Source organism: Artibeus jamaicensis, unplaced genomic scaffold (genome assembly GCF_021234435.1).
Source record: "Artibeus jamaicensis isolate MK-2021 breed Jamaican fruit bat unplaced genomic scaffold, CSHL_Jam_final contig_525, whole genome shotgun sequence".
Lineage (NCBI taxonomy): Eukaryota > Metazoa > Chordata > Mammalia > Chiroptera > Phyllostomidae > Artibeus > Artibeus jamaicensis.
Genome location: NW_026521874.1, coordinates 8,646,881 through 8,671,408, shown reverse-complemented (window position 1 = coordinate 8,671,408; position 24,528 = coordinate 8,646,881). Strand labels below are relative to the sequence as shown.

At 61.1% G+C, this 24,528-nt stretch overlaps 2 protein-coding genes across 15 annotated transcripts in view; one reads left to right on the top strand and one right to left on the bottom strand.

The window, feature by feature from the left end:
• TESC (tescalcin) overlaps window positions 1-24,528 on the top strand; it is a 50,678-nt gene that overhangs the window by 22,887 nt on the left and 3,263 nt on the right. The window contains exons 3-13 of one of the 10 annotated variants that reach the window (XM_037156109.2): window positions 6,166-6,246; window positions 8,749-8,888; window positions 10,412-10,473; window positions 10,576-10,683; window positions 13,917-13,964; window positions 15,732-16,942; window positions 18,236-19,548; window positions 20,248-20,471; window positions 20,766-21,879; window positions 22,446-22,549; window positions 23,061-23,309. In XM_037156109.2, the coding sequence (XP_037012004.1) occupies window positions 6,166-6,246; window positions 8,749-8,888; window positions 10,412-10,473; window positions 10,576-10,683; window positions 13,917-13,964; window positions 15,732-15,809 (517 nt within the window). In that variant the 3' untranslated portion in view covers window positions 15,810-16,942; window positions 18,236-19,548; window positions 20,248-20,471; ... (1 more) ...; window positions 22,446-22,549; window positions 23,061-23,309. Of the gene's footprint in view, window positions 1-6,165; window positions 6,247-8,748; window positions 8,889-10,411; window positions 10,474-10,575; window positions 10,684-13,916; window positions 13,965-15,731; window positions 19,549-20,247; window positions 20,472-20,765; window positions 21,897-22,445; window positions 22,550-23,060; window positions 23,310-24,528 lie in introns of all 10 variants that reach the window. The other 9 variants (XM_053669727.1, XM_053669725.1, XM_053669730.1 and 6 more) reach the window with 9 other exon arrangements.
• FBXW8 (F-box and WD repeat domain containing 8) overlaps window positions 16,977-24,528 on the bottom strand; it is a 111,595-nt gene continuing 104,043 nt past the window's right edge. For 2 of the 5 annotated variants that reach the window (XM_037156105.2, XM_037156107.2), the window contains one exon: window positions 22,581-23,298. In XM_037156105.2, the coding sequence (XP_037012000.2) occupies window positions 22,914-23,298 (385 nt within the window). In that variant the 3' untranslated portion in view covers window positions 22,581-22,913. The other 3 variants (XM_053669722.1, XM_037156108.2, XM_037156106.2) reach the window with 3 other exon arrangements.

The following is a 24,528-nucleotide window of genomic DNA, read 5'->3' as shown; positions in this document are numbered from 1 at the left end:
GGCAGGGAGACAGGGCCGAGCTTTGTCAGCCTGAGCAGGGAGAGGACAGCTGGCGAGTTGGGGGCAGGTCCCAGACGGTGGTCTTGGCCGTAGTGAGGACCTGACTCATTCGTGGCTTGTGTCTTCGGCCAGGGCACCTCTGAGCGCCAGACTCAGGGTGCAGCGGCCCATCCACTGGATGCCCCCATCTCACAGTTCATGGGTCCCCAGGCAAGCCACTCCTCGTCCTCCCAGAAGTCCCATTCAGGCCCCCTGGGTGTCGGCAGCAGCCTCCCCACCCGGGTCCCCCGCTTCTGTTCTCACTGCCCCGCCCATGGCACAGACACACACAGGTGTGCGGGAGCCGATTAAAAAGGCACGTCTCTGCTCCACACAGTCCATCCCGCCAGATAAATAAATAGTACAGCCAGAGCCCCCGAGGCCCCTGTGTGTCCGCAGGCCCCTGTTCGATGGGCTGCCCCCCATCTGGCCGCTCCCTCCCAACCCCTCTCCCAGGATGACAACCCGAAATGCCTCCAGACTCACCAGGTGTGCCCCAGGGTGGGGGACCCGCCTGCTCGGGTCTCTGCCCTGAGTCATCTTCGCCACAAAGCTGCCCATCGAACTTCCGCCGGCTCCCTCTCTGGTCGGTCCCTGTTCCGTTTGCCCTCCAAGAGCTTGTCGCTGCCTGAGACACCACGTGTTCCGTCTCCGTGGCTTCCCCACCGCGGTCTGGGCGCGGGGAGGATGTGTCTGTGCCGGTCACTGCCGACACCAGCACCAGAGCAGTTGGAATACTTGTTTCCTCTGTCATCGTTAAGTGACAGGAGTGGAGAGGCCAGCTGGGTCCAGGTGTGGAGCAGCTACAGGAGGAGGGGAGAAACCGTCTGACCAGTCGTGCTGGGGACACTGCCCCAGCTCTTGAAAAAGGCACTGGCCTCGGGGCAAGGGGACCAGGGTGGTTTCCTGGGTGGGAGAGCCACCCTGTGTGATTAGGAAACTCCCGGCTCTGGAAGCAGGAGGCCAGCGCTCCCAGCAGTAAGGTGCCCACGAACCTGGGGATCGTGTTGAAAGGAAGGTTTTGAGGCAGTAGTCTGGGCGGCCAGGAATCTGCATTTCTTGCAGGCTGCCCCGGTGATGCCAGTGCTGCCTGTCCCGCCGGTCCTGGATGGCACTTGGAGGGGCTCACCGTCACCTGGGAAGACCCCTGCTAAATGAGGTGTGGTGCTTCCTTCCTGGCCCCTGGGGGCCCCAGTGTCCCCATTGTTTGTATCAGCCCAGTGTGGGAGGCCTCATAGGCTAAGAGTGCAGGCAGCAGGACGGGGCTCATGGTGGGCAGGGAAGACCCCTCAGGGCTGCAGGGACCAGCGGCGGTCAGAGATCAGGGGGGCTGGGCTTCCAGAGGGGTCCCTCTGTGTCCTCAGCTTGGGGGCCAGGAAGCCCGGGGGTGGCAGGGGCCACCCCAGACCTCAGACCCAAGGGGAGAGCTTGGCGGTTGAGCTGATCCTCAAAGCCGCCGGAAACCAAGGCGCACACGGGGCCCGAGCAGCATCCGGCCGGCCCCCGGTGGTTTTCCTCCGCGTGTCCTTCCTTCCCTCGTGGGCCAGACCCTCTTTCTGGGTCCCGGCTGGGGCCTGTGGGGGCTGGGTGGGAGCGGATGCCCTGTGAGTATTTCTGCTGCTCTCTCCTTACAGTAACACGTGTGACCCAAAGGATGTAGGAGTGAGGGGAGGGCGCAGGGCGGTCAGAGCCGGACCCGGAGCTTTTCTGCTGGCCCCTCTGGCTCTCGTTTTCTTGCCTATAACACGGGGAGGCGTGTAGCAGGCCAGATACGGCAAAAGCTCTCAGGACGTCAGGGAAAGTAAAACCCTGGGCTCCAGCCCCTGGAGGGGGTGCAAAGCCGTGTGGCCCTGGCACCCTGGTGGGCAGGCCCACGGGACAGCATTGTGGGACCACCTGCCACCTCGTCAGCTCTGGCCCAGGGCAGCGACCTGTCCCCAGTGAAGTGGAGCCTGTTCCATGACTCAGCCAAGCCGGTCCAACTGGCCCTGTTGGCACCCGGCAGGGAGTGGGGAGGGTGCAAAGTGAGGCTGAAACCAGCATTCATGGGGCGTGGGATCCCTGTGAGACTTTCCCAGGTTCTGGGCGCAAGGCCTGCGCCCAACTTGTCGAAAAGGGGGGCTGGCGAATGATGGGCGGGGAAGGTCCCAGATGACCAGGCTACCAGCCCTGACCTCCTGGGGAGCTGCGCCCACCAGGGCTTCCGTGTGCCGCACGGGTCATGGTGCGGTGTCATTGTTAGCAGTCGGAAGTTCCTGCGCCTCTCTGCCTCGGTTTCCCCATCTTTGAGACGCAGAAAAGGTCCTCCCTCGTAAGATAATAACGTAAAGCTCTGGGAACAGTCCCTGACACTCAGAGAGGGCACAGAAGGTTAGCTGCTGTCTTTATCGTTGTTTATTATTATCATTACTGTCATTATTATTTTAAAACTAAGAGCTTGCTGTGTGTGTCAGACTGAAAGCTTCGCACCTCTCATGCACAAATCTCAGTTAATCATCCATCAACCCTACAACGTCACCTGCCGTTCCCACGGTCCCCATTCACAGAGGAGAAATCCAGGGCTCTGAGACCTGGCTGGGCTGCCGTTGGCCCGAGACCAAGTGCCTAGTGGTCTGGAGCCTGGACCGGCCCCCAGCTGTGCTTGACCTCACATCCCCTTTGACGTGGGGGGTGCTAGTTTTGCACCCAGTTCACAGATGAAAACATGGGCTCCCCGAGGCAGTGGGTGGCCGTGCTGAGGAGGGAGGGAGGTCCCGGTGGAGTGTGGCACTGGCAGGTCCCTGATGAGAGGAGCTGCCTCGCCCCCTCTGCTCTCAGTGCAAGGTCAGGCCTCCCCTTGTTCCTGATTTTCTTCTCCAGACACACAGTCGGGCTCTGCGAGGTGCTTCTTCCCCCCATCCTCCCTCCCCTCCCTCCCACAACGTCGCTCCCTGTCCCCCCTCCCAGGTCAGCCCCGGTGCCCCTGACCTTGCATGGGGTCTCGTGGTGGCCAGGACTGCTGGTGGGTCCCTTCTGGCTTCCTTCACAAGCATGGGCACTGGGTTTCTCCCATCGCCCCCCCGAGACCTGCAGCGTCCACCTCTTTGGCCTTTGTTCCCTCCGGGAGAGTCAACCAGACTCACTTCTACTTCCGGGCTGTGTCCCCGAATCTGAGCCTGCCAGGGGCCCGGGACACGGCCCCTCTGGTATCTCACTCCAGAGCCGGGCAGGGAAGGGCTGAGCTCTGGGCTCCCTAAGGATCTGCAGGTGGAGGAGCCCTGGGGACTGTGGGAGGTCTGGGCACATGGACCCTTGGGGGCGGGGCGGTCAGGGGCTCAGGACAAACGGAAGGAGGAGTGGAGCCCTGCCCACACCCGACGGTCCATTCCTCAGACCACTCACTGAGCCCCTGTGCTGCCCCCAGCCACGCCAGGCGCCGAGGGTAGGGTGTCGTGGGTGTGACAGTGTCCGTGTGCACGCTCTCGGCGCCCAAAGGCTTCCCTCCGAGGACCCTGCACTAAGCGTGTTCCAGCCGGGATCCCCACATAGTACTCGCAGGGCAACCTCCGAGCGAGGCTCCTGCTTCTAGAGGAGCCGACTGAGGCTCTGAGCGGCCGAGTCTCTCGCCCCAGGCTGCAGAGCCGGGCGGAACCCAAGTCTGAGTCGGGAGGCGGTGCTCCTCACAGATGAGGACACGGAGGCTGAGGAAGGGCTAGCAGCAGCCACGACCCCCGGCCAGTGAAGCCAGCGACGGCTGGGGTCTCGTGCCAGCCAGCCTCGTAGCAGCCGGTCGCTTGCTTTCTGTGCCCAACATTCCCTCCGAAGCGGCAAGGGGCCCCTGTGCATCGCCCGGTTCCCGCCCAGGGGGCTCGGGGTGTTCTGTCTGTGTCCTCCTGGGGCCGCCGCCCTCTGGGGAGGAAGGACCGGCTGCGGTGCAGTGGGGAGGCGAGACAGGTGGCAGTCAGATGAACTTTCACAGGCTGAACGCGCTGTGACCACACCAGACCAAGAGCAGGACGTGGTCGGCCCCCAGGGACCCCTCGCGTTCCCTCCTGGCCACCCTGACTGCAAGCTTCGGAGATGCAGCGTTGCCGGTTTTGTTCTTTACATACGTGGGGTCAGAGTGCAGGGTGGTGTGTTTTGCTTTAACAAGTTTTTTATTTATTGATTTTAGAGAGAAACATTGACTTGTTCCACTTACTCATGCACTCACTGGTTGATTCTTGCATGTGTCCTGCCTGGGAATTGAACCTACAACCTTGGTGCATCAGGACGACGCTCTAACCAACAGAGCTACCTGGCTGGGGCTTTTTGCTGTTGTTTTAAAGATTTTAGGGAGCTATTTTAACAGCCTTGTTGAGATGCCATTCACATATTACACAATCCGCCTATTTAAAGTATGAAATGAATCTCAGACCATTTTCATCTGCCCTTAAAGATGCGCCATGTGTGTTAGCCGCCACCCCCACCCCCTGGCGACTGCTGATCTGCTTTCTGTCTCTGGGGGTCTCCCGGTTGCGGTCGTGGCCTGCACAGGAGTCACGCAGCCTGCGCCCTTCTGTGTCCGGCCGCTCACTCAGCACCGGGTTTGCGAGGTTCACCTGCAGTGTAGCTTGTGTTGGTGCTACGTCCCTTTTGATGGCTGAGTATTATTCCCTCACTTCAGGCTCCGGGTCTCCCCCTTCTTCAGAACTGGGTGCCCATGAACCTGAAATGTTCAATGCAGGCCACGCTGGGAGCCCTGGGGAGGGGACAGGAGCGGTGCAGGGGGTTTCCGGGCCTGGGGCCAGGTTCTCTCTGCAGAGAGGGGGCACAGGGGTCAGCATGTGTTTCGGGAACCTCTCGACCACCGAGGTGCATGATCCTCTGGGTCCGTGGCACTTCTTCCTTCTCAGCCTGGCTTTCTTCTGGTTTTGAGTCCTGGCTTCCTCTGGCCATTCTGGTTTTGAGTGGCTGACATCCTTCCTCCTCCCGACCCGAGCGTGCCTTCCTTATTCACCAGGAGTGCTGGCCTGTGCCCTGGGGCTCTCCCAAGGCCATTAAAATCCATGGGGCAGGGGAAAAAAGTGAACAGGAAGCAGAGTCCAGGAACAAAGCGCAGCCTTGTGTGGGAAGGTCAGGTAGGTGAGGGACTTACCACCGCCGTTCCCCCAGATCCGCAGCCGGAGGGCCCCGCGACGCCTGTGCCCACCGACAGGGCTGCTGCGTCGGGTTGACTCACCCTCTTCTGTGCCAGGTCGCCTCTTGTTTTTTACCAGCTTCACCGAAATGCAATTCCCATAGCCCTCGTCACCCAGGAAAACGCACAGTCCACATATGTTCACAGAGTTGCATGTCCAGACGTTTCCATCAGCCCCCAAAGCAAGCCGTGTCCCGCCGCACCACGCCCTCCGCTCCAACGCCCGGCCCCCGGCGACCAGCAGTCTGCCCTCTGTGCCCATGGGTTCGCCTATTCCGGACACTTTGCGGAAATGGAATCAGACCCTCCGTGGTCTTTTGTGTCTGGATTTTTTCTCTTAGCATCATATTTTCACGTTCCATCTGTGTTGCGAGTGGTGTCCATGTTTCATTCCTTTTTATGGCGGAGTTACACGCCACTGTGTGGAGGGACCCCATTTCATTTCCCCGGCTGTCTGCGGACCGACGCCTGGGGTGTTTCCGCTTTAGGGTTGTCAGAGTGATGCCCGTGTTTTTACGTGAACACATGCTTTCCTCTCTCTCGGGTACACACCGAGGAGGGAGGTCGCTGGGTCAGGTGGCACCCTTACATCTCTTGCCTTGGGGACCCTCCAGACTGTTCTTTTCCAAACCTCCAAGCCAGCATCCTGCTGCTCCGGCCCCAGAGTGGCCCGTGGAGGGTCTCCCTCCCTGAGGGTACGACAGGCCACAAGTGGTCTCGGAAAGGGGTGCAGTTCTTACATCCCTCCATTTTCCTGAGGTGCATGGCCGGACACTTACCGGATTCCCCAAAGCATCTGGGAGCGTCCAGCTCCTCCCTGCTCCTGCCAGCCCAGACGTTAGAGGAAGAGGCACCCTCTGGTCCTGTCTCCGCCCTGTCCCCACGCGTCCTGCTGAGCAGTGACACACCGTATGACGTTGCTTTCTCTTCTCCCTCTTTTCCCGGTGCCTGCCCTTCCTGGGGCGCAGCAAGGAGAACTTCAACAACGTCCCCGACCTGGAGCTCAACCCGATCCGATCCAAAATCGTCCGTGCCTTCTTTGACAACAGGTGGGCCTTTTTCCTCGAGCCACCTGCTGGCGGGTGACGCTGTCCTCGGGGGAGCGTTTTGCCCGTGTCGTGTCTCACAGCCCTCGTGTGCTCACAACTGGCTCTCACGCTGACACAGAGAATAAGAGGCAGCTGTGCTGGGTGGGAGCTCTGAGCCCAGGGGTGGTGGGTCGGACAGTTCTGGATTCATTGCTGGGTGACTTTGGGCAGCTCACCCAGTCCCTCTAGGCCTCTGTGTTAGTTAGCTATGGCTGTGTAACAAATTAGCCCCCAAACTTAGTAGTTAAAACAGTGCGTGTTAATATCTCACCTTTGTGGTGGGTCAGGGATCTGTGAGCAGACAAGCTGAGTCCTCGGGAGGGGCCAGCTGGGCCTGCAGAGATTGCTGACACCCAGGGAGAACCGGCAGGAAGAGGAAGGGAGGGAGTGGGCCACTTGATGGGTGAGGACCTCCCCGACCTGGTGCAAGTTGCGTGAACCTGAACTGCTCAGCTCTGGTTGTGCCAGGGCTGGGGGGCCTGAGAGTGATGCTGAGCCTCTCTGAGCCTCACCTGTTCATAACGCAGGGGAGTGGGGAGTCCTCAGGTGGCCCCAGAAGATACAAAGGCCTTCCTCCAGGGCTCTGGCTGAGGGCACCCCATTTAGGACACAGGGGTGAAGAGCAGGTGTGGCTGGTTCCAGGTGCTGGGTCTGGGTGTCCTGCCCTCTGCACTCCCGTTGCCTTGGAGATCATGACCCTGGCCCATGTGGGCCTCCCAGGGACATGATATGATGGTGAAGCAGTCTGCCTCTGACCTTCCCTGAGAAGGACACATGGCCTGCCTTTCCCAGGTGCTAGTCTTAATTGCAGCAGCTACTGCGGCAGCCAAAACCACTTGGGAAGGACGTGAGCAGTAGCGGTGAGAGGGGCCTCCAAGGAGCCCAGTGATTCCGGAGGCTGTTTTATGATTCCGGGCCTATGATTCAGGTCCAGGCCCCTGACGGCAGGAACTCTGAGATTACCCAGGGTCTGTCTGGAGGAGCAGAGGGAAGCTCTGTAAGACAGACAAACTCACCAAGACTGGGCTCCTTGCCTTCGGAGGAATACCTCCTCGTCTCATCTCAGATTTACAGTTTTCATGATCTACCTTCCATGTTCCAGGCTGGGGATTGGTTCACCTCGTTCTGGAAAATCTGGCATGGACAGTGGGGACCAGGGAGATGCGTAAACTGTGAAGTGGGGTGCACAGTGCAGGGTCAGTCGGCATCTGGGAGAGAACAGATGGGCCCCCAGCAGAGAACCACAGACATTTCCTTGTAAACCGAGGGATGGTCATGACCTGGGTGGATCCCACGCACATTTTAAGCACTAACCCTTGACTGTTCATTGTCCCGGGGCAGCTAGAGAAGCGCCCCTTTGCAAGGACGCACAGTCAGGAAGGGTAGGGGATGCTCACCCGCCCCTCAGGTAGCAGCTTCCTCTGGGCACTTGTCAGACTGTCGTTGTTGAAGTCAGTTGGTGGCGAGGGGCAGGAGGCCGTGTCTGGTCCAGGCCGACTCCAAAGCCGCTGCCTCAAGAGCAGCTCCGTCCGGGACCCGCCCAGGTGCTGTCACACCTGTTTGCGGAGCACTGGCCCGCTGGGTGTCAGGCAGACCGAGTGTCCTGTGTGTCCTGAGCCCCACCCAGAACACCAGCCCTGTCTGGCCCCTTAAGGAAAGCTCATCTACAGGGACAACCTCAAATCCGCCCCGATTTTTGTTAAAAACCGAAGATCATTGGTGAACTTTGCATCCAGGTGCCGAACAGGTAACCCCGGGCTGCTGGCTGCCGATCGGTAGAGCGGAGTGTCGGTCAGCTGCCAGAGAGCAGGAGCCGGCAAGCGTTTTCTGGAAAAGGCTGGGGGACAAATATTTTAGGCTCTGTCACAGCTGCTCAGCTGAGCCTCCGTGGCACGAACGCAGAACAGACGATATGTAAATGAGTGTGCGTGGCCGTGCGCCAATAAAACTTTATTTATGGACACTGGAATCTGAATTTCATGTAATTTTCACTTGTCGTGAAATGCTCCCATCCTTTTGGATTTTTCCCCCCAAATACTCTTTCAGCCGTTTCAAAACGTGAACACCCTTCTTGGTTCGTGGGACGTTATCAGGACAGGTGGCCCTTGGGCTGCAGTTTGCCGATCCCTGGTCTGAAGGGAAAGGGTCAGGAGGTGACCTAGGGGAGTCACTGGCTGGCCCTGTGCCTCGGTTTCCCCATGTGGGAGCATGCATCTCTGCACCACGGCGCAGCCAGGCAGCCCTGCCTCCCATCCCCCCAGGGCGGTGAGCTCTGGGGGGACCTCACAAGGGCTCGGCTGTACCTCCCGGCCCCCCTGGCCTCCCCATCGGCAGGTTGTTGGGACACAGAATGCAAGGCTGGGACAGCCATGGCAGGGGGAGCGTGTGGTCCCAAAGAGCCACAGTCTCTGAGCCGGTGGCCGCTGTTCACTCGTTTCCAACGCACCCTCGCCGCTCGCACAGGAACCTGCGGAAGGGGCCCAGCGGCCTGGCCGACGAGATCAGCTTCGAGGACTTTCTGACCATCATGGCGTACTTCCGGCCCATCGACATCGCCATGGACGAGGAGCAGGTGCAGCTGTGCCGGAAGGAGAAGCTGCGATGTACGTGCCCCTCCCCGTTCTGCAGTGGGCGGGGTGGGGGAGCGTGGGGGCTGCGGCCAGCAGGAGGGGAGGGGGGGGTGCCAGCCCTTGGGAGGTCGGTCCCAACCGCCCCACCTGCGAAGGGTGCCAGGTGTCTCTCTGTCCTCTGGAGTTGCCCCTGGTGGCCTCCTCGAGAACACCCTGCAGCAGCTGGAGGTGCCTGGGAACAGGAGGGGTTGCGGGTGATGAGAAAAGAGCAAGGCCCTTCGTTTAAACAGACCGGGGTTCCAATCCGGCCTTTCCACTGGGCAGCTGTGTGACCTTGAACCTGAACATGGGGATCTGATTGTGAAGCTGGGCTGGTCAGAGGCTCAATAAGATAACACAGGCAGAGTCCTGGGCCCACGGGAGGTGTTCCCTGAGAGCTTGTCTCTTCCCCACCCATGAGTGGTGCTCAGCCCACAGGATGGGCCCCTGTCCTCAGGACCTGCTTCCGGGGAGCCTCCATCGGCCCCCGGGTGCCGGGCGTGCTCGGCTGTAGTCCAGGCCAGCCAGCAGTGCGGGGACCCGGCTGGCCTGTGTCACATGTCCCTTCCTCATGGACTCTCCCATGACTCTGACACCCCTTTTCCCCACCCTGAGGCAGACTGGTCAGCGGGAAATGGCTGTTTAGCTCCGGGTTGGGTAGTGAGGGCTGGTGGGAACTGCGTGTTGGGTGTCCCGAGGCCCTCCTGTGGCCCCCAAAGCTGGGGCCAGGCCTGGGGTCGTGGGGGCCGTGCAATGGGAGGAACTCAGGTCCAAGCTCCTGGTTTCCCTTCCGTTAACGGGGTGGTCGTGGGCAAACACCTTGACTTCCATGAGCTTCCACTGCCCAGTCTGAGAAACGGCTCCGGCAGCCCTTGCCTCTGGGCTCATGTGAGGACAAGAGGAACGGATGTCTGACCAGGGCCCCTCTGGTCAGTGCTGGACAAATGCCAGTGCAGGGGCCTTCGTGGTGGGCCTGAGGCTTCCTGAGGCTGAGCCCAGAGGGCAGAGAGGTCCCCTGCCCTTCAGCTCCTGACCTCTGTGGGCTGTGGGGTGCCGAGTCACAGCAGCCAAGGAACAAGGCGGGTGTCGCCAGGAGGAGGCCCATAGGGGCAGCTCAGCCCAGCCAGGGCTGAGACGATGGCCGCCCTGGGGGCTCCCTCAGGGACGACACCCCGATTCGTCCTCACGTCAGCAGCACGGCCGAGTGGTTCACACGCATTGCACCAGGTCGTCCTGGGCCCTGCCCCGAGTGCCACTCCCCGAGTCTCTGCAGCACCATGCCGGCGAGATGGGGCTCAGAGAAGTGGGGTCGCTTGCCCAAGGTCACCCACCAGGAAGTGGCCGGTCTGCCCCATGGCCTGCGCCCTCGACCACTATGGCTTTGGCATTTAGGTTTCACTAGTGGGGTCTTTTGCTCAGTTTGTGGTAGATGTAGGAGCCAGGGAGTGTGGGGGATCTAGAGGGAGCTGGTTCCCCTCCTGCCCCCCTAACGAGCCCCTCGCCCCACTGCCCCCCAGTTCTGTTCCACATGTACGACTCGGACAGTGACGGCCGCATCACCCTGGAAGAATATCGAAATGTAAAGTATGCCCCTCGCCCGGCCAGGGCCCCCAGCGCCCCGGCCCCCTGCCCTGCAGCCCGGATGGAGGCCCACGGTCCCCTGTCTCTGCCCGGCCGGCAGGTGGTGGAGGAGCTGCTGTCCGGAAACCCGCACATCGAGAAGGAGTCGGCCCGCTCCATCGCCGACGGGGCCATGATGGAGGCGGCCAGTGTCTGTGTGGGGCAGATGGTGAGTGCCCTCCTGTCCCTGCTGGCTCCCACCAAGCCCTGGAGGGGGCCACTGGCCCGCTCACCCCTCTCTCTGAGCCGCATGGGGCTTTTCCGACCTCAGGGGACCCACCAAAGGGAGGTTCTCCTTGCAGTCCCCGGAGAGCTGGGCCAGGCAGGCCCTGCCAGGCGAGGGCAAGTGCAGACCTGTGTGGTCTCCGGGCCCCGGGCAGCCCCGTGGCTGGTCACTTCAATGGGTGTGTTTGTTTGCCAGTGAGTGGCTCGGAGGGGCTGTGTGGCCTTAAGACAGGGGTCCGCAGGGAGCTCTCTCACGGGCTACCGGTCTGGGGTCCTGAGGATCTAGGGCAGGGTGGGGCTATGTGTACCTGAAACAGAGAGGGCTCGGCCTTCAGTGCCTGTGGGCTGTGCAGGGCGGAGGGTCCCCGCTGCTCCAGAAGAGGCAGAGGCACCTACCTGGCCGTCACCCCTGCTCAGGCCAGGGCCTGGCACAGCTGGGGGTGCGGTGGGAACACGGGCAGGACCCTGAGGGCAGGAGCGCAGGCTGGACACACTGTGAGGCGTGTCAGGGTCACACTGGTGTAGAAATGGCCCGTCCTTTCTCAGAACTGTGCTGCTCAGGCTGGCGATGAGCATGGTGGGTGTGTCAGAGCCGGGCGTCCCCACCCGACGCTGCCTGCTGGGGTGGCCTGGGCGCTGGGTGCTGCTGCTGCCCCTGGTGGGAGGGGCCGAACCATCTCCAGGGAAGAACCGTGGAGCAGAGGGTCCAGGATGAAAAGGCTGGGTAAAGTGGTGACTGGCACTTTGACAGGCAAGCTGTCGCCACCAGCACTGTGGTCAGATGTGTGGAGACACCTGCAGGTCCTCCCAGGGGCCCAGCAGGTGCCCACACAGCCCCCTGCTGGGCACGCGGGGGCACCATTGTATCGACTCGTAGCCTCGATTTTACTGCTGGGGAAACCGAGGCTCAGGGACAGTGATGTTTGCCACACTCTCATGGGGCTGCGTCCGTGGCTGTGAGCCCCCAGGGACCTCTGGGCAGGCACGGGACCGTCTCGATGGACTTTATTCTCGGGGCTTCGGGTGGTCCCACTGGCCTGTCCCCTCGCTGTTCCTGTGTATTTAAAGTAGTTGCTGCTTTTGCTACTTTGGTGGCTGTGGGCGAAACCTCCCCACTCAGCACATTAACCGCCGTGGAAAGGGCTGCTGACCTCGGTGGCGAGGGCGGGGATCCCCGCCGGCTTGTTGAGCCAAATTCCCATTTGATTTAATTACACTCGTCTTTAAATTGCTCCCTGTCTCACTTCAGCTTCATCTGGCAACAGTTTTCCTAATTTGCTGGAGTGCGACTGCCGGCAGCTGGCAGCAGTGACGGTGACGGCACCAACACTGCACCCGCCACTGTCCCCCCTACGGTGGAGGCGTATCAGGTGACCTGCTGGCCTCCCCACTGTGCGCCCCAAGCGGCTGTCTGGGAAAGCACACGTAACCGCCCGCACTGCCCGCCCCGGACAGAGGAGCCCCCACACCCACTTGCATGGACTTCACGCCCATTATTGACTGGGCCAGCGATTTCTCTCCAGAGTACTCTCTCTGGGGAGGCCTCCAGTGGGGTTTCATGGCTGGGCCCTCAGCCTGGAGTGTTTCCCCAGCCCCTCTGCCCTCCTTTCTACGGGTGCCACCCTCCAGCCGAGGGGCCTTGTCTGTGGTTAGCTCTCCGTGTGCCCTGGGGACCTGAGGTTGTGGAGGGAGAGGACAGCCACTTCTTCCTGGGCCACAGGCAGGCTGGGCAGGGAGCCCTCAGGCTGGGGCCGGCCCGGGCATCTGAGAACTGGTTGCATTTACAGCATTCAAAAATGTATGTTGATTTGTCTCCTGCATTTTTGTAAAAAGTACAATAGAGAAACCAGAGGGTGGAGAACCGGGTCGGGCATGTGGAACCCCGCACCCAGTCCTCTGTGGCCTCACCTGTAGAGTGGGGGCAGGAGCAGAGCCCCCAGAGGAGGCTGTTGAGAGGCCTGTGCTGGTCAGGGTTACCGTTCATGGCGTTTGCAAGGCACAAGGGGCAGCCCCTGGCCCGTGGCCAACCCTCGGAGCGTGCCCAACTGCTGTTTCCTTAAAAACCACGGGGAAGTTTCCGGAGAGGCACCAAGAGAGAAGGGCCTCTCCTTGACCTTCCCCTTCAACCCCAGGCCTGCTCCCTTAAATAAGGGAACTCCCTTTGATGGTTTCTTCTCCTGGTAACTACAATGTAAAGGGCCGGCGTGTATTTTTATTTTTTATTTCCCCAAAATGGAACCGGTCTGCCGCCGTTTTCCCTCTCATCCGTGCTGACCCACCCACGTGGCCCACGGTGGGGGTCAGGCTTGCTGGGCAGGGGGTCTGCAGACATTGCTCTGCTCCTTGTTTGTGCTGTTTTTTTTTCCTCCAAGTGTAGGTCTTGGCACCTTTTCTCTAAGATCGCCATTTTCTTAATGGCCGAGTGCTGATCGACACCACAGACCAGTGGAGCCTGCGGAGCTAGGCTTCCGTGGATGGGCACTTGGGTGCCGGCCAGGCTGTCCCCGTCCCAGAGGGTGCTGCGGAGCAGGGCGGCGGAGGCTCCTGCGCCAGAGCCCAGCCGCAGCCCGAGGGCCGGGAGCCTCACTGTCCCTCAGGGTCCCTGTGTACCCAGAGCAGGAGTCCCAGAGCGGGCCCAGCACTGCCAGTGACTCTGGGCAGGCGAGGGCCCCAGGGCCAGGCATCACTACTGAGACTCACTGGGCACACAGGCCAGCCCTTTGTCCCCGCGCCCCTTTCCCCGGGGGTCTGTGAGCGCACATGAGCCTAGAACTGGCTGTCACCAGGGCTGGTGTGACGAGGCGGGACCGAAAGTCGCAGGAAGTGTCTGCTGGCAGCCGTGTTGCTGGGGCCGGGCAGATAAGTGGCCGTGAGGGGAGGAGAGCCTGGTGTCTGTGCACCCACCCCGCTTCCTCCTCCACGCACATCCATGGGTCCTCCCTGGGGGACGTGGGGGTGCCTGTGCCCTGAACCCACCTCGCCCTCCCATCCTCTAGCCCGTGAAGGGGACCCTGGAGTTGGGAGTTCAGGGGGACTAGCCTTAAGCTGGTGGCGAACAATCCAGAACCGTCCCTTCTTGTGACTTGACCTAAGCAGGCCCGACCATGTGTGCGGGGTAGGTGCAGGGCAAAGTCTCCTGGTCGAAGCCACTCACCCAGCCCTGTGCTCTGTCCCCAGGAGCCCGATCAGGTGTACGAGGGCATCACCTTCGACGACTTCCTGAAGGTGGGTGTCTGGGAAGGGAGGGCATGTCGTGGGTGCAGCCGTGGTGGGGACCCGAGGGGGAGCCAGCTGGTCAGGAGACCGGCACCTTGGTGGAAAGGGGTCGAGCCTGGGTGTGGCCTTGAAAACAATTTAAACGGCCTTCATTTACTTTTTTATTGTAATATTCACATGGGGTCAGAACAACTGGAGTGGTACAAAGGTGTACCATGAAAACTCCGTCTCTCCCGTGCGAGTCCCTAGGCCGCCTTCCCAGAAGCGGTCCCCTGTCACGGCGGGAACTGGGGCTCTGGAATGTCCTGTGCCTGGATGAGTGCCGGCTTGTCTCAGAAGCACCCGGGAGCCGGATCAGTGGGGTCCTGGCCCCGGCTTTTGTCCTACGGTGCCTTCTAGGAGGCTTCGCTCTCCCGGCTGCCCGTGGGCTCTCTAGCTCCCACTAGTGGGCATTCGCTGTCACCAGTGAGCTCCTGGCTTGGGAACTGGGACCCCTCTCTGCTCTGATAGGCAGATACCCCGCTGTGCGGAGACGGGGTCCCCTGCCCACTTCCTGGCTTTTTGGCCCTGAGCACCCCAACACTGGTGTCCCCAAGCCCCCACGCAGTGGAGGGATGGCTCAGCGGGGCCCCCCTCAGCCCACACCAGGCACCAGTAAGTGCATCCTTTGCAGATGTGCCATTGCTGGGCCGGGCCGGGCTGATAGGATCAGTTTCCTTTTTGCCTGAGAAACAGCTTTCTTCCCGAAGGAGGGCCACTCTCCACGCCTCCAGCCTGTGGGGCCCTTCCTGCCCATCCAGCGCCGTCCTGTCCTGGGCTCCACCAGCCTCCCTAGGGACCCACTGCCACCCGCATGTAGCAGAATCCACTCTGAGGGCCCGGGTCTCTTTCCCCGGGTGCGTCTCGCTCCCCTGGTGAGGTCAGAGCCGCTCACCTGGGGCCGGGCCTGTTTCCCGAGCCCTCACGTCGCGGCCAGGGCAGGGCGCCCAACACTGAGGGCGTGACACTGGCCTCCCTGTGCACTGTGGGTGACAGCGTGGGAGCTCGGAGTGCTCACATGAGCCGGGAGGCATCCCTCCGGCCCTCCCTCCACCCGGGGCCCTCCGGAGCCCCATGTGGCCCAGCAGCGGGCGGGCGTACAGCCCGGGAGTGGTGGGACTTTGTTGGGTGGCGGGCAGGGTCTGGCAGCCTGCGTGTCGCCGGGGCCCCAGCCAGGACAGTGCCAGGTATGCAGCGATGGGCGTGGTCTTGGGTGGAAATCACTTCTCCCTGGTGTGAGCTTGTCTGTCTAAACCATGGGTGACTTCCTCTTGCAGGGAGGTTATAAAGACCAAACTGTTGTCACTTTGTGATTGACAATGGCTTAATGGAGCCTCACGATTGCATAGCCCTTAACAGTCTACAAAATGCTTCTGAGGATGTTTCTACCTGAACCGCCCCCCCCCCCCCATATCCTGGCATTTCACCTGTGAAAGGTGTGATGGGGCTGAGGAATTTGCGTGAGACGCACAGGCCCTGACGTGGTGGTGGGTGGGACTCAGGTGACTTTGTGATGGAGCTTGGAGTCGGTGCTTAGAAATAACCTGGGTGACAGTCTCAGGGTCCAGATGTCAGAGCCACGTCCTCTGGCCTGACGGCAGGTGGACGGTCCCGTCTCGCTCAGTGGGTTTTCCTCACGGGGCGTCCCTCTCCGTGGCGGAGGAAGGGGGCGGGGAGATGGCTCCGGACTTGCCTGGGGCGGCACGAGGCCCTCTCACGCCGCCCCGTCCATTTCAGATCTGGCAGGGGATTGACATCGAGACCAAGATGCACGTCCGCTTCCTTAACATGGAAACCATGGCCCTCTGCCACTGACCGCCGCCTCCCGCGGAGCGCACCCTCGGCCGGGCGGCCTCCCCTCGGGCCGGCAGCGAGCGAGCGGGGCCGCAGCTTGTACATAGTCAACCCCCTCCCTCCGCTCTTCCCGTTCCCCAGTACAGGGCATGGTGTGTGGGCTTTTACGGTTTTTATCGCTAATAAAAAAGGAACAGGGTTTCTTAACAAACGTGGCTCTGTCTGTCCCTCGTGGCCGCACCCGTGGCCTGGCCGCTTGGTGGCCTGAGCCCAGTCCGAGGGACAGGCGGCCTCCAACCCTGTTCCATGGCCGGCCTGGAAGAGGGGATTTTTGTTCTCCTTTTCGGGTTTATTTCGGTCAAGCGTCTGCTGTTCTCCCTGAGGAAGGGCTGGGAATGAAGTCACCTGCCTTCCAAAGTCCAGGAGCGGCTCCTTGCTCCCCGGGGTGAGGGCTGGGTCGGGGGGCCTCCGCAGGGTCTCGGCCACGCAGCTGCAGCGACCCCTGCTGGCCTCGTGGTGCAGGGGCCTGGTGTTCGAGGCCTGGTGGCCGACTCCAGGGTCAGGCTGGGGATCTAGGGCCCTTCCCGGCCAGCGGGCTGCCGGATGCAGGGCTCTGCACCCAGGACACGGCCCCCAGCGCCAGTGGAAGCAGTGTAGACGGGCACGGTGGCAGAGGTGGCCCACCGCCCCAGGTAGGCATCTCTCAATGCTGTCACCTGATGGGGGGGTGGGACAGTGGGTGGGGACAAGGAAGCAAAGGCGGTTCGTTTCAGTTGGTGGCTGTGGCTTGCGAGTCAGCAGGGGGCTGGCACGTGTCACACTTGTCTAGCTGGCAGTTGGCACTGATGACCTGCCGCCTCTCCGGGCCACTGTTTGCATTCCAGGCATCGCCCTGGTTGTCACGTGAACGATATGCCCGGTCCCTTTATTGCCATGCGCTGGGAGGCGCGGTTCTAGCCTTCTAAGGAAGTTCTCCTGGGAACTGGCCACTGCCGTCACTTGCGTGCTCCAATTTTTAATTCACGGTTTTGATGTTGCGCATGCTTCACGGCACGGCGTTGTGCCCGGCACTGGGGCTCTGACTTGAGGTGCAGGAAACGTTGTTTAGGGTGAAGTTAATGCCGCATTCACATTAAAGCCCAAACAGCAGCAGGGTGAGTTAAAGAACGGGGGACGGACCGGGCGGGTGAGGAGGTGGCGGGCTTCACCAGGCAGACGCGGCCTCGGCTCTCCCGATGCTGGCAGGGGCGTGGTCAGGCCGCTGGCCCCACCTGCAGGGAAGCAGTGGGACGTCTGAAGTCGCTTTCAGAGCCCTGCACCCTGGACTAGCACTCAACACAGCAAATGCTGGGCGTTCGGAGCCGTAGGTCAGCGGCCAAGGCCGCCGCTGACGGCCCTCCAGGGGCCACGGTCTGGTGGGAAAGACCAACTCTGGAAGCCAGGGAGCGGCCAGCAGGGCAGTTTCTGGGGGTGGGAGGGAGGGGACATGAGCTTGCTCCCCGCTCCCCTGCCTTCCCGTCTTGCTCATGCCCTTGGGTTTCCAGGCTGCCGGCAGGAGGAATTGAGATCAAGTCCCTGGACAGCCTGGGGCGGGGGATCAGTACTAGTCAGCTTTGTCCAGAGCATGTCTCCCCCCACCCTGCGTGCCTCGACCTGCCCTGCCCTGCACGAGTGAGGTGGGCCCCCATGTCACCCAGCAGCTGGGTCATGGCCACGGCAGGCCTGCGTGTGCTGGGGCGTTCCCCGTTTGCTTCAGTGTGTTCTTCTCAGCACTGATGTCAAGTGTTTTGTAAACAGTAACCCTCCCATCAGCCCTGTGCCTGAGCCTTTTCACTCATTCAGACCGCAGGGGACGGCCCGATGTCTCCAAGGCTCTGGGCCACCACTCACCTCAAACAGCTACTTCAAGTGGGATTTACCCCCTGGGAGCCCAGGCCAGGCCACACAAAGGGCGGCTGGTTTGTTCAGCCCCTGAGGGTGGCCCCTGACTGGCAGGTCAGGGCTCACCCCAGAGCGTGGGCTGCCGAGTGCACCCGGGCCCTCCCGCCTGGCCCAGGGTGTGGGGTCCGTGCTGCCAGGCTTTCATTTGTTCAGGGAGTAATCAGAGCTGGCTCTTAGTTGGTATAAACCTCCTAGAAAGGGTAGGTGACCTCCCCACAGTCTAGTGGGGCTGTTGGCCCCCAATGAACAAACTGGGGGCGGCTGCTGGGGGCGCAGGTCTCAAGGTGGCCATCAGGCAGCATGGCATGTGCTGAGGACAGAGGCAGGTGACCTGGAAACGGCTCCTCTTACCTGAGGGACCAGCGTGTGCAGCGGGGGTCCGGGGAGGGCTTCTGGCTGCAAGGACCCAGAGCAAGTCCCTGGTGGGCCATCTCACCGAAGCAGCCGGAAGTAAGTGATATTTGCTCTTAAATGGGCAGTGATAAGTCAGATGCATTTGTTGGCAGCCTTCCCTCTATCAGGAATTATATCAGTGACTACAAGGAAATAGGCAGAAATCAATGCAGTCAAATATTTGAAGGAGGCTGGTAAGTCAGTGCTCTGAGGGCGCCGGGCTGCGGGGGGGAGAAGGCGGGTGGGGACAGTGTCCAGGTGGTGCGGTGAGGTCATCTCCCTCCGCGTGTGCTCCCCACCCAGGAGCGTGGCGGACAGCAGGCTCTTGTCCACACTGCCCGGTCACCACGGGGAGGGTGGGGGGAACCCCGCTTTTGGACAGACACGGCCCTCTGAGACGAACAGAGCGATCTGGTGGGGGCTCGAAAGGGCTGTGTAATGGGAATCCGACACGGGAAGCTCGGGGGGACGGCCCTCGGCCACGTTCATCATGAATTATGGATGAGGAGGCCGGGTGAGGTTGCAGCAGCTTCCAGTTTGGGCCAAGCACCCTCTCTGGGAACAAATTATTGCTGGGCTTCAACAAAACAATTCCATTATCTTCAGATCCAAGGGACTGGAAAGTTCTTTTTGTGCCCTGCTAATGGGAGACAGGTCACATATGGATCCAGTCTGTCACCGAGTGGTTCAACTTGTCCCCACCGGGCCGGGCCGAGCCGACAAGGCTGCAGCTAAGCCGTGCCTTGGTGAACGGTGCAGTGACTTACGTGGGCTGCTGCAGAGTTAAAAATACAAGTTGACTTGGCAAGGGTTCTGCAAACACCTGCTCTGCAAGCTGTCCGCCCACACGGTGACCTTGGGGAAGCCTTGGAGGCCTGAGGGGGGGAGCCGGGCTTGAAACCACACTTCCCAGGCATCAGAGCCGCCTCTGTCTCCACGCTGTCCCAGAGTCCACGCTGTCCCAGAGCCCTGACCAAGGGCTGGCAGGGTCGGGGTGGGGGAGGGGGCTCACCGGCTGCTGTGCAGCCCTGACCTGCCCGCTGACCAAGCCTGCAGGGGACCAGCTTCTGGTCTGACCCTGAGTGTGGTTCGTGGGCAGCAGTGTGGTCAAGGGGTGTGAGGTCAAGAGGTCAACAGTAGTCCACTGCCATCTCCAAGTTAGAGAAACGACAAGACAGCGTCTGTCCTACCCCTGACGAGGGGAGAGCAGACACGACCTGACAGGCTCAGTTCTGGGGGTGGGGGCAGCTCCCCCCACCTCCCCAGGGAAGGAGAAGGTTCCTGGTGCCAAGCCATTGAAAGCTGCTGCTGGAAGAGCAGGGTCAGCATCAGAGGCCAACAGTGGGCGGCGCCCAGCAGGAGAGCCTGCAGTCGCAGCTCAGAGGCAGCCCCGTCCGGACCGCCGCGGGCCCTGCAGCGGAGCCAGGTAACCATCTGGCCTGGCAGCACAGGGGGAGGCGGGCAGCTGTCACAGCTGCTGCCCAAAGCAGAGGCCCCCAGTCAGGAGGGAGGGGCAGCTCCTGTCTGGAGCTGCTGCCCACGGCCCGGACCTGGCTTGACGGAGGCCACTGGGCGGCTATCACAAGATGGCTGGGCCATCACCAGGGAAGCCATTTCTCTGTAATTGTGGGGCCAGTTTGTCACTTAATTACCGAGCAGGACACACTAGCTTTTTAAACTTGGGGCCTCTGGTTTCCAGGGTGGATATGGAAGAATTCATCTGGGGGTTGCCGCTTTCCCTTTCAGAAAGGCCCACATCTCCTGCTTAAGGAAGATGTGGGCCAGGGGCCCAGGCACCCAGTCGGCAGCTACTGGAAGGGGAGGCCCGGGACCTCTGAAGCGTGAGCCACACTGCCCGGGCCCTGGGCAGCAGCACGGGGCTCGGACTAGCGAGTGGCAGCGGGGATTCTCAGGGAGCGCCCTGGTGCCGGTTCCCCGTGTGGTTCTGTGGGTTCCTTGGCTCCTGGGCTGGGACCCCGGCAGTGGTGGAGGCTGAGGACAACGGCTCTGCCGTGGGCCAGAGATCCAGCCACCATGCGAGGTGTGCTCTCTGGGGGTGGGGGCTGAGTTGTGCCCGAAGGTAACAAGTCACCTGAGCAATCACGTTTAAAATGTTTAATATTAGAGCCGACAAGACGTGTTATGAACCAGAAAGTGAAACCCGTACAACGTTCTGAGACAAGACACAGAGCTCTGGTGTGCAGTCCCCCTGCCCCGCCCTGTGGCACATCTGAGTCTCTTCCGTGGGCAGGGGGACAGTGGGGGAAGAGCTGGAGAAGCAGACGAGGACAGGAGAGGCCTCCGCTGCCAACTCAGAACCCGGGAGGCAGCGGTGCGGAGAAAGGCGAGGTGGGTCAGGGTCTCCTCTCTCGCTGGGTAAACGCAGGTCTTTGCGGGAGCCCGCTCCTGCCCCATCAGGCCAATGGCTCCCAGGGTGTGACGTTCACGGCAGAAAACCTGAGGCTGGCGAGCTGGGCGGTTTGGCCTGGTAAACTCTCCTTCACAGAACCCACACACTTACCACGAATGGGAGATAAAGCATAAACAGGTTGGAGAGGGAAAAAAACCTGTGCTTGTAACATTTTATATTGGACCAGCAGCTGGCAGCGACTAACACTAGTCTAAAACTACTTTTAATTTTAGTGCAACTGTGACAGAGCTGTCTCTTCAAAGAAAACCCATGTGCCCAGTGGTCTCGCTGCATGGAAAACCACGAGATGGGAAAACCTAAACGCTTCCCTCGCTGACCGCAGGCTGGCTGCTCTCTGGGCGGGGGTGCAGCTCCGTGTCCGGCGCCACCGCCCGAAGCAGCCTGGAGACACTTGCAGAGCCTTCATGGCCCGGAGGTCCCAGACCCAGGAACGGCACACACATCCCGATGCTGTGCGCCCAGGTGCCCTTTCTTCTTGATCAAGAGTTGTGTGTGTTGTCTTTCCAAAACTGGTTATATGAAACTTGACTTGGTTTTCTGTTTCCTTAACGTGTTTTTGCTATCTAAGGCCTGCCTCCTACTTTCTGCGGGACACTGGGACTCTCCTGAGCTCTCTGAGGTGACAGCTTCCATAGAGGCAGGTGCACCTTCTCCCAGTCCTGCTCTGACCTCGTCCCCGATCTGCAACTGCTCCCCTTGTGCCCCAGGTCTGGAGAGTTCACGCTTTTCCATTTTGATTTCCTTCTTTAAAATCGAGTTCATTCTGCAGTGTTGGGAATTGGCACGGATGTTTTTATCTTTTCGCTTTTTGTCAGTTGCGGTTTCACTGCATCCGGGTAGGAGGTTGCTGACCAGGGCCTGCGCGGGACCAGTCCTCACGCACTGAGACTTTCTTGGTGGGCTTCCTCGTGGCCATTTCCTGTGCACAGTGTGTGGATACTTGACAAGGTCTCAAAATGCCACGTGCATTTGTTGGAGCAACTGGTAAGTTGTACGAATGCTTAAGTGTTCCCACTGCTCTGCTGCTCACCCTCTAGGGGAATGTACTGTGTTCCTTTGTGGGTCTGTTTTCTGCTTTGATATTTTGAAGGCTTATTAGGTGGTGGTGGCTACGCACAGTGTAAAGCAAGAGCAGTGGGGTGGTGTGCCCGTGACCCTCTGGAAGCGGCAGCTGCCACACCAAACAGCCCTCTGGTGTTGGTTTTAGCTCGGTGGTTGGACAGCTCTGCCTGGTTTCACTCTGGCTCCTCCGCAGACTCACCTTACACCTGCTTGGAGGAGGCTGCTCTGTGGATGATGACGTAGAAGACACCTGCTCCGCATCAGGTGCGGCGGACACAGCAGTAAGCAAAGCAGCCATTAGGGAACGATGGTGCAAGTGTGTAGTTACAAATTGTGGCAGAAGCTCCGTGGAGCAGCACTGCTATCCTGGGTTACGCCAGGCGGTCGGGTGGCATCAGACGCCCACCCTGAGGGAACGCTTCATGTCCTCCAAAGGGTGGGTGCTGGGGCCTTGTAGGCCACACCCAAAGGGTGGAAGGAAAGGTGGGCAGGAGCAGGGCCATGTGCACAGTGAGAAAGCCAGGCCTGGCCCTGCGGCGGCACGGCTGTGTGGGAGGCCCACGGGAGGCTGGCTGGGGCTGAGCAGAAGGGGGGGTATGGTTCTCAAAGCCACAAGAAACAGGAAGCTGGAATATGCCCGACACCCTTGAGCCCGCTGCAGCCGCTGGAGGAAGATAGAGGGGGAAAGCGAGAGCAGTTCAGGACCGTGGGTGCCACACAAGTGCACCCTGGGGTGGCGGGCTTCCCCAAACCTTTGGAGCCCACGCAGAACTCCTTGGTTGTCTTCACATTCATGAACGCGGTTCTCCTCCCTTCTTCCCTACTCGCAGGGAAAGGCCAGCGTGAGGTCGTAGCCACAGCCCACTGTGGTGTCGCAGGATGGACGGCAGAGGGGCAGCGAGCTCTGCAAGGCCAGCTGGTCCACCGAGAACTGGTAGGCATGGACCAGCCCCTGGTGTCTAGGGAGAGCGCAGAGACGGCCCTCAGCCCCGCGCTCCTGCCGCGGCGGCGGGCTGCCACACAGCTGTCTTTGGGCCACAGTGTGTCGGACACTCCGGGTCCCGCACCACAGGCCACCGGTAGGAGGACATGTTTGATGGGGGGAGCTCGGAACCAGGAGGCAAGGCACCCGGCCTCACCAAGAGGCTGCCCAGGAGCCAGGCCCACAGTCTAACAGGAAAAGGCACCTGAGCCACCTGCATGGGGGGCCCACTTGGGTGGCAGCCGAGTCACCCAGCCGACCCAAGCAGGGAGCCTCGCCTCAGAGGCCTGGGCTCTGCTGCCGAGACCACTGGTCCCTACGCCCTTGGCCTCTCGGCATGCAGGGCCAGCCCTCCCTCTCTGTCCCTACCCGCTGTGCCTGCCCTGCAGGAGCAGTGAGAGGTGCTGTGGCGAAAATGCGTGAAACAGGCGCTCAGCACCCTATTTGCTGATTTCTCCCCTAGTGCGTCTGTATCCGGCTGTGCCGGAGGGTACACCCGGCAGGGAGCGCTGCGGCTCGGTGGGGCTCCGCCACTAACATCGAACCTCAAGGTCTTCCCCGCACGGCTCCGTGCGGCCGGGCCCACTGACCTCCTGTGCGTGGTGAAGTTGTCCAGGTCGGCGCTGCGCACCACCCTCTCGTCGGGCACGTTGGCTGTGATGAGGCTGTGGCTGTTGAAGGCGATGTGACGGACGGGGTGCCTGGAACACAGGTGAGGCCCCCCACACTGAGCATGTCCCGCCACTGCTACCCCAGTCTCGGGCGCAGTGGCGAGGGGCTCTGGAGCCCTCGCAGCGAGCGTTTCTCACAGAGAAGGAAACGGGCTCCCAGGGGCAGTGTCGCACCTCAGTCCCCAAAGCTAGTGTGAACCCCACTTTGGCAACAGGTCTGAATGCCCCCTGGCTGACTGCGCCCCACAACCCGGTGTGTTTCCGACACAGGATAAACTCAGCAGCACCGGGAGAGAACACCCCCAGGCCCACCCACCCACCGCTGGGCCGCCTGGCCTTGGACCCGTCCCTCCAGCTCTCCTAGCCAGGTTCCCGTCTGTGGGGCTCCATCAAAGCCCCCCAGTCCTGAAGTTGGGCTACACATGCCACACACAGTCTGGCCTGTGAAAGTACACGCAGAAACGCTTGGATGTCATGACGTGAAATCTGTGCGGCAAAGGCTTTTGTTCACTCTAAAACCTTTTGCCATGGCCGACGACGGCGCTGAGCAAGGCACCCGATGCAGACAGCTGCCTGGTCGGGAAGGCAGGTGTCCAGGGTGGGGCAAGAGGAGGTTTACAGTTGTGAGCATGCAAAACGGCTTATCTTTTGTTGTTACTTACTAAATATCACATTTTCATACAAACAGCAGACCTACTCCTGCCCCCCACACAACAGAGCCAGTCTGTGTGCAGAGCACAGGAGAGGTTACACCAAATGGGGGGGACCCAGAATTCAGCACTTGGGAGGAGGAAGGGTCCATTCCGGCTGGGCTGGCGGGGGACTGGCTCACAGACAGTGGAAGTTAAGGGGCGTCTGTGCCCAGCCCTGCCGGCCCGGCCCGGGGCTTCGCTAGGGGCCCAGTGGGGCAGGAGGAGTGGAGCGCAAACACCAGGGCGAGCGGCCTCAGCCTGCCTGGCCAGCTGCCTGTACTGCTGACAGAAAGGGGAGGGCGGGGGAGAGGTGGGAGGGCCTGAGAGGTTAAAGTGGAAGGTGCTGGGGACAGGACACTGACCAAGTGACATCTGGGCCAGAGCTTAAGAGAGAACCCTCGTGGCAGCAGGCAGCCAAGGAGTGGCGCAGCAGGCTCGTCCTGGTGGGAACGGCGTCCTTACACGGGACAGGGCCCTAACCAGAGGTGGGACTGCAGGTGCATCTACAAATGAACTAGGAAGGTGGACACCGGGACAGGGCGACCATTCAGGGAGGACCACACACACC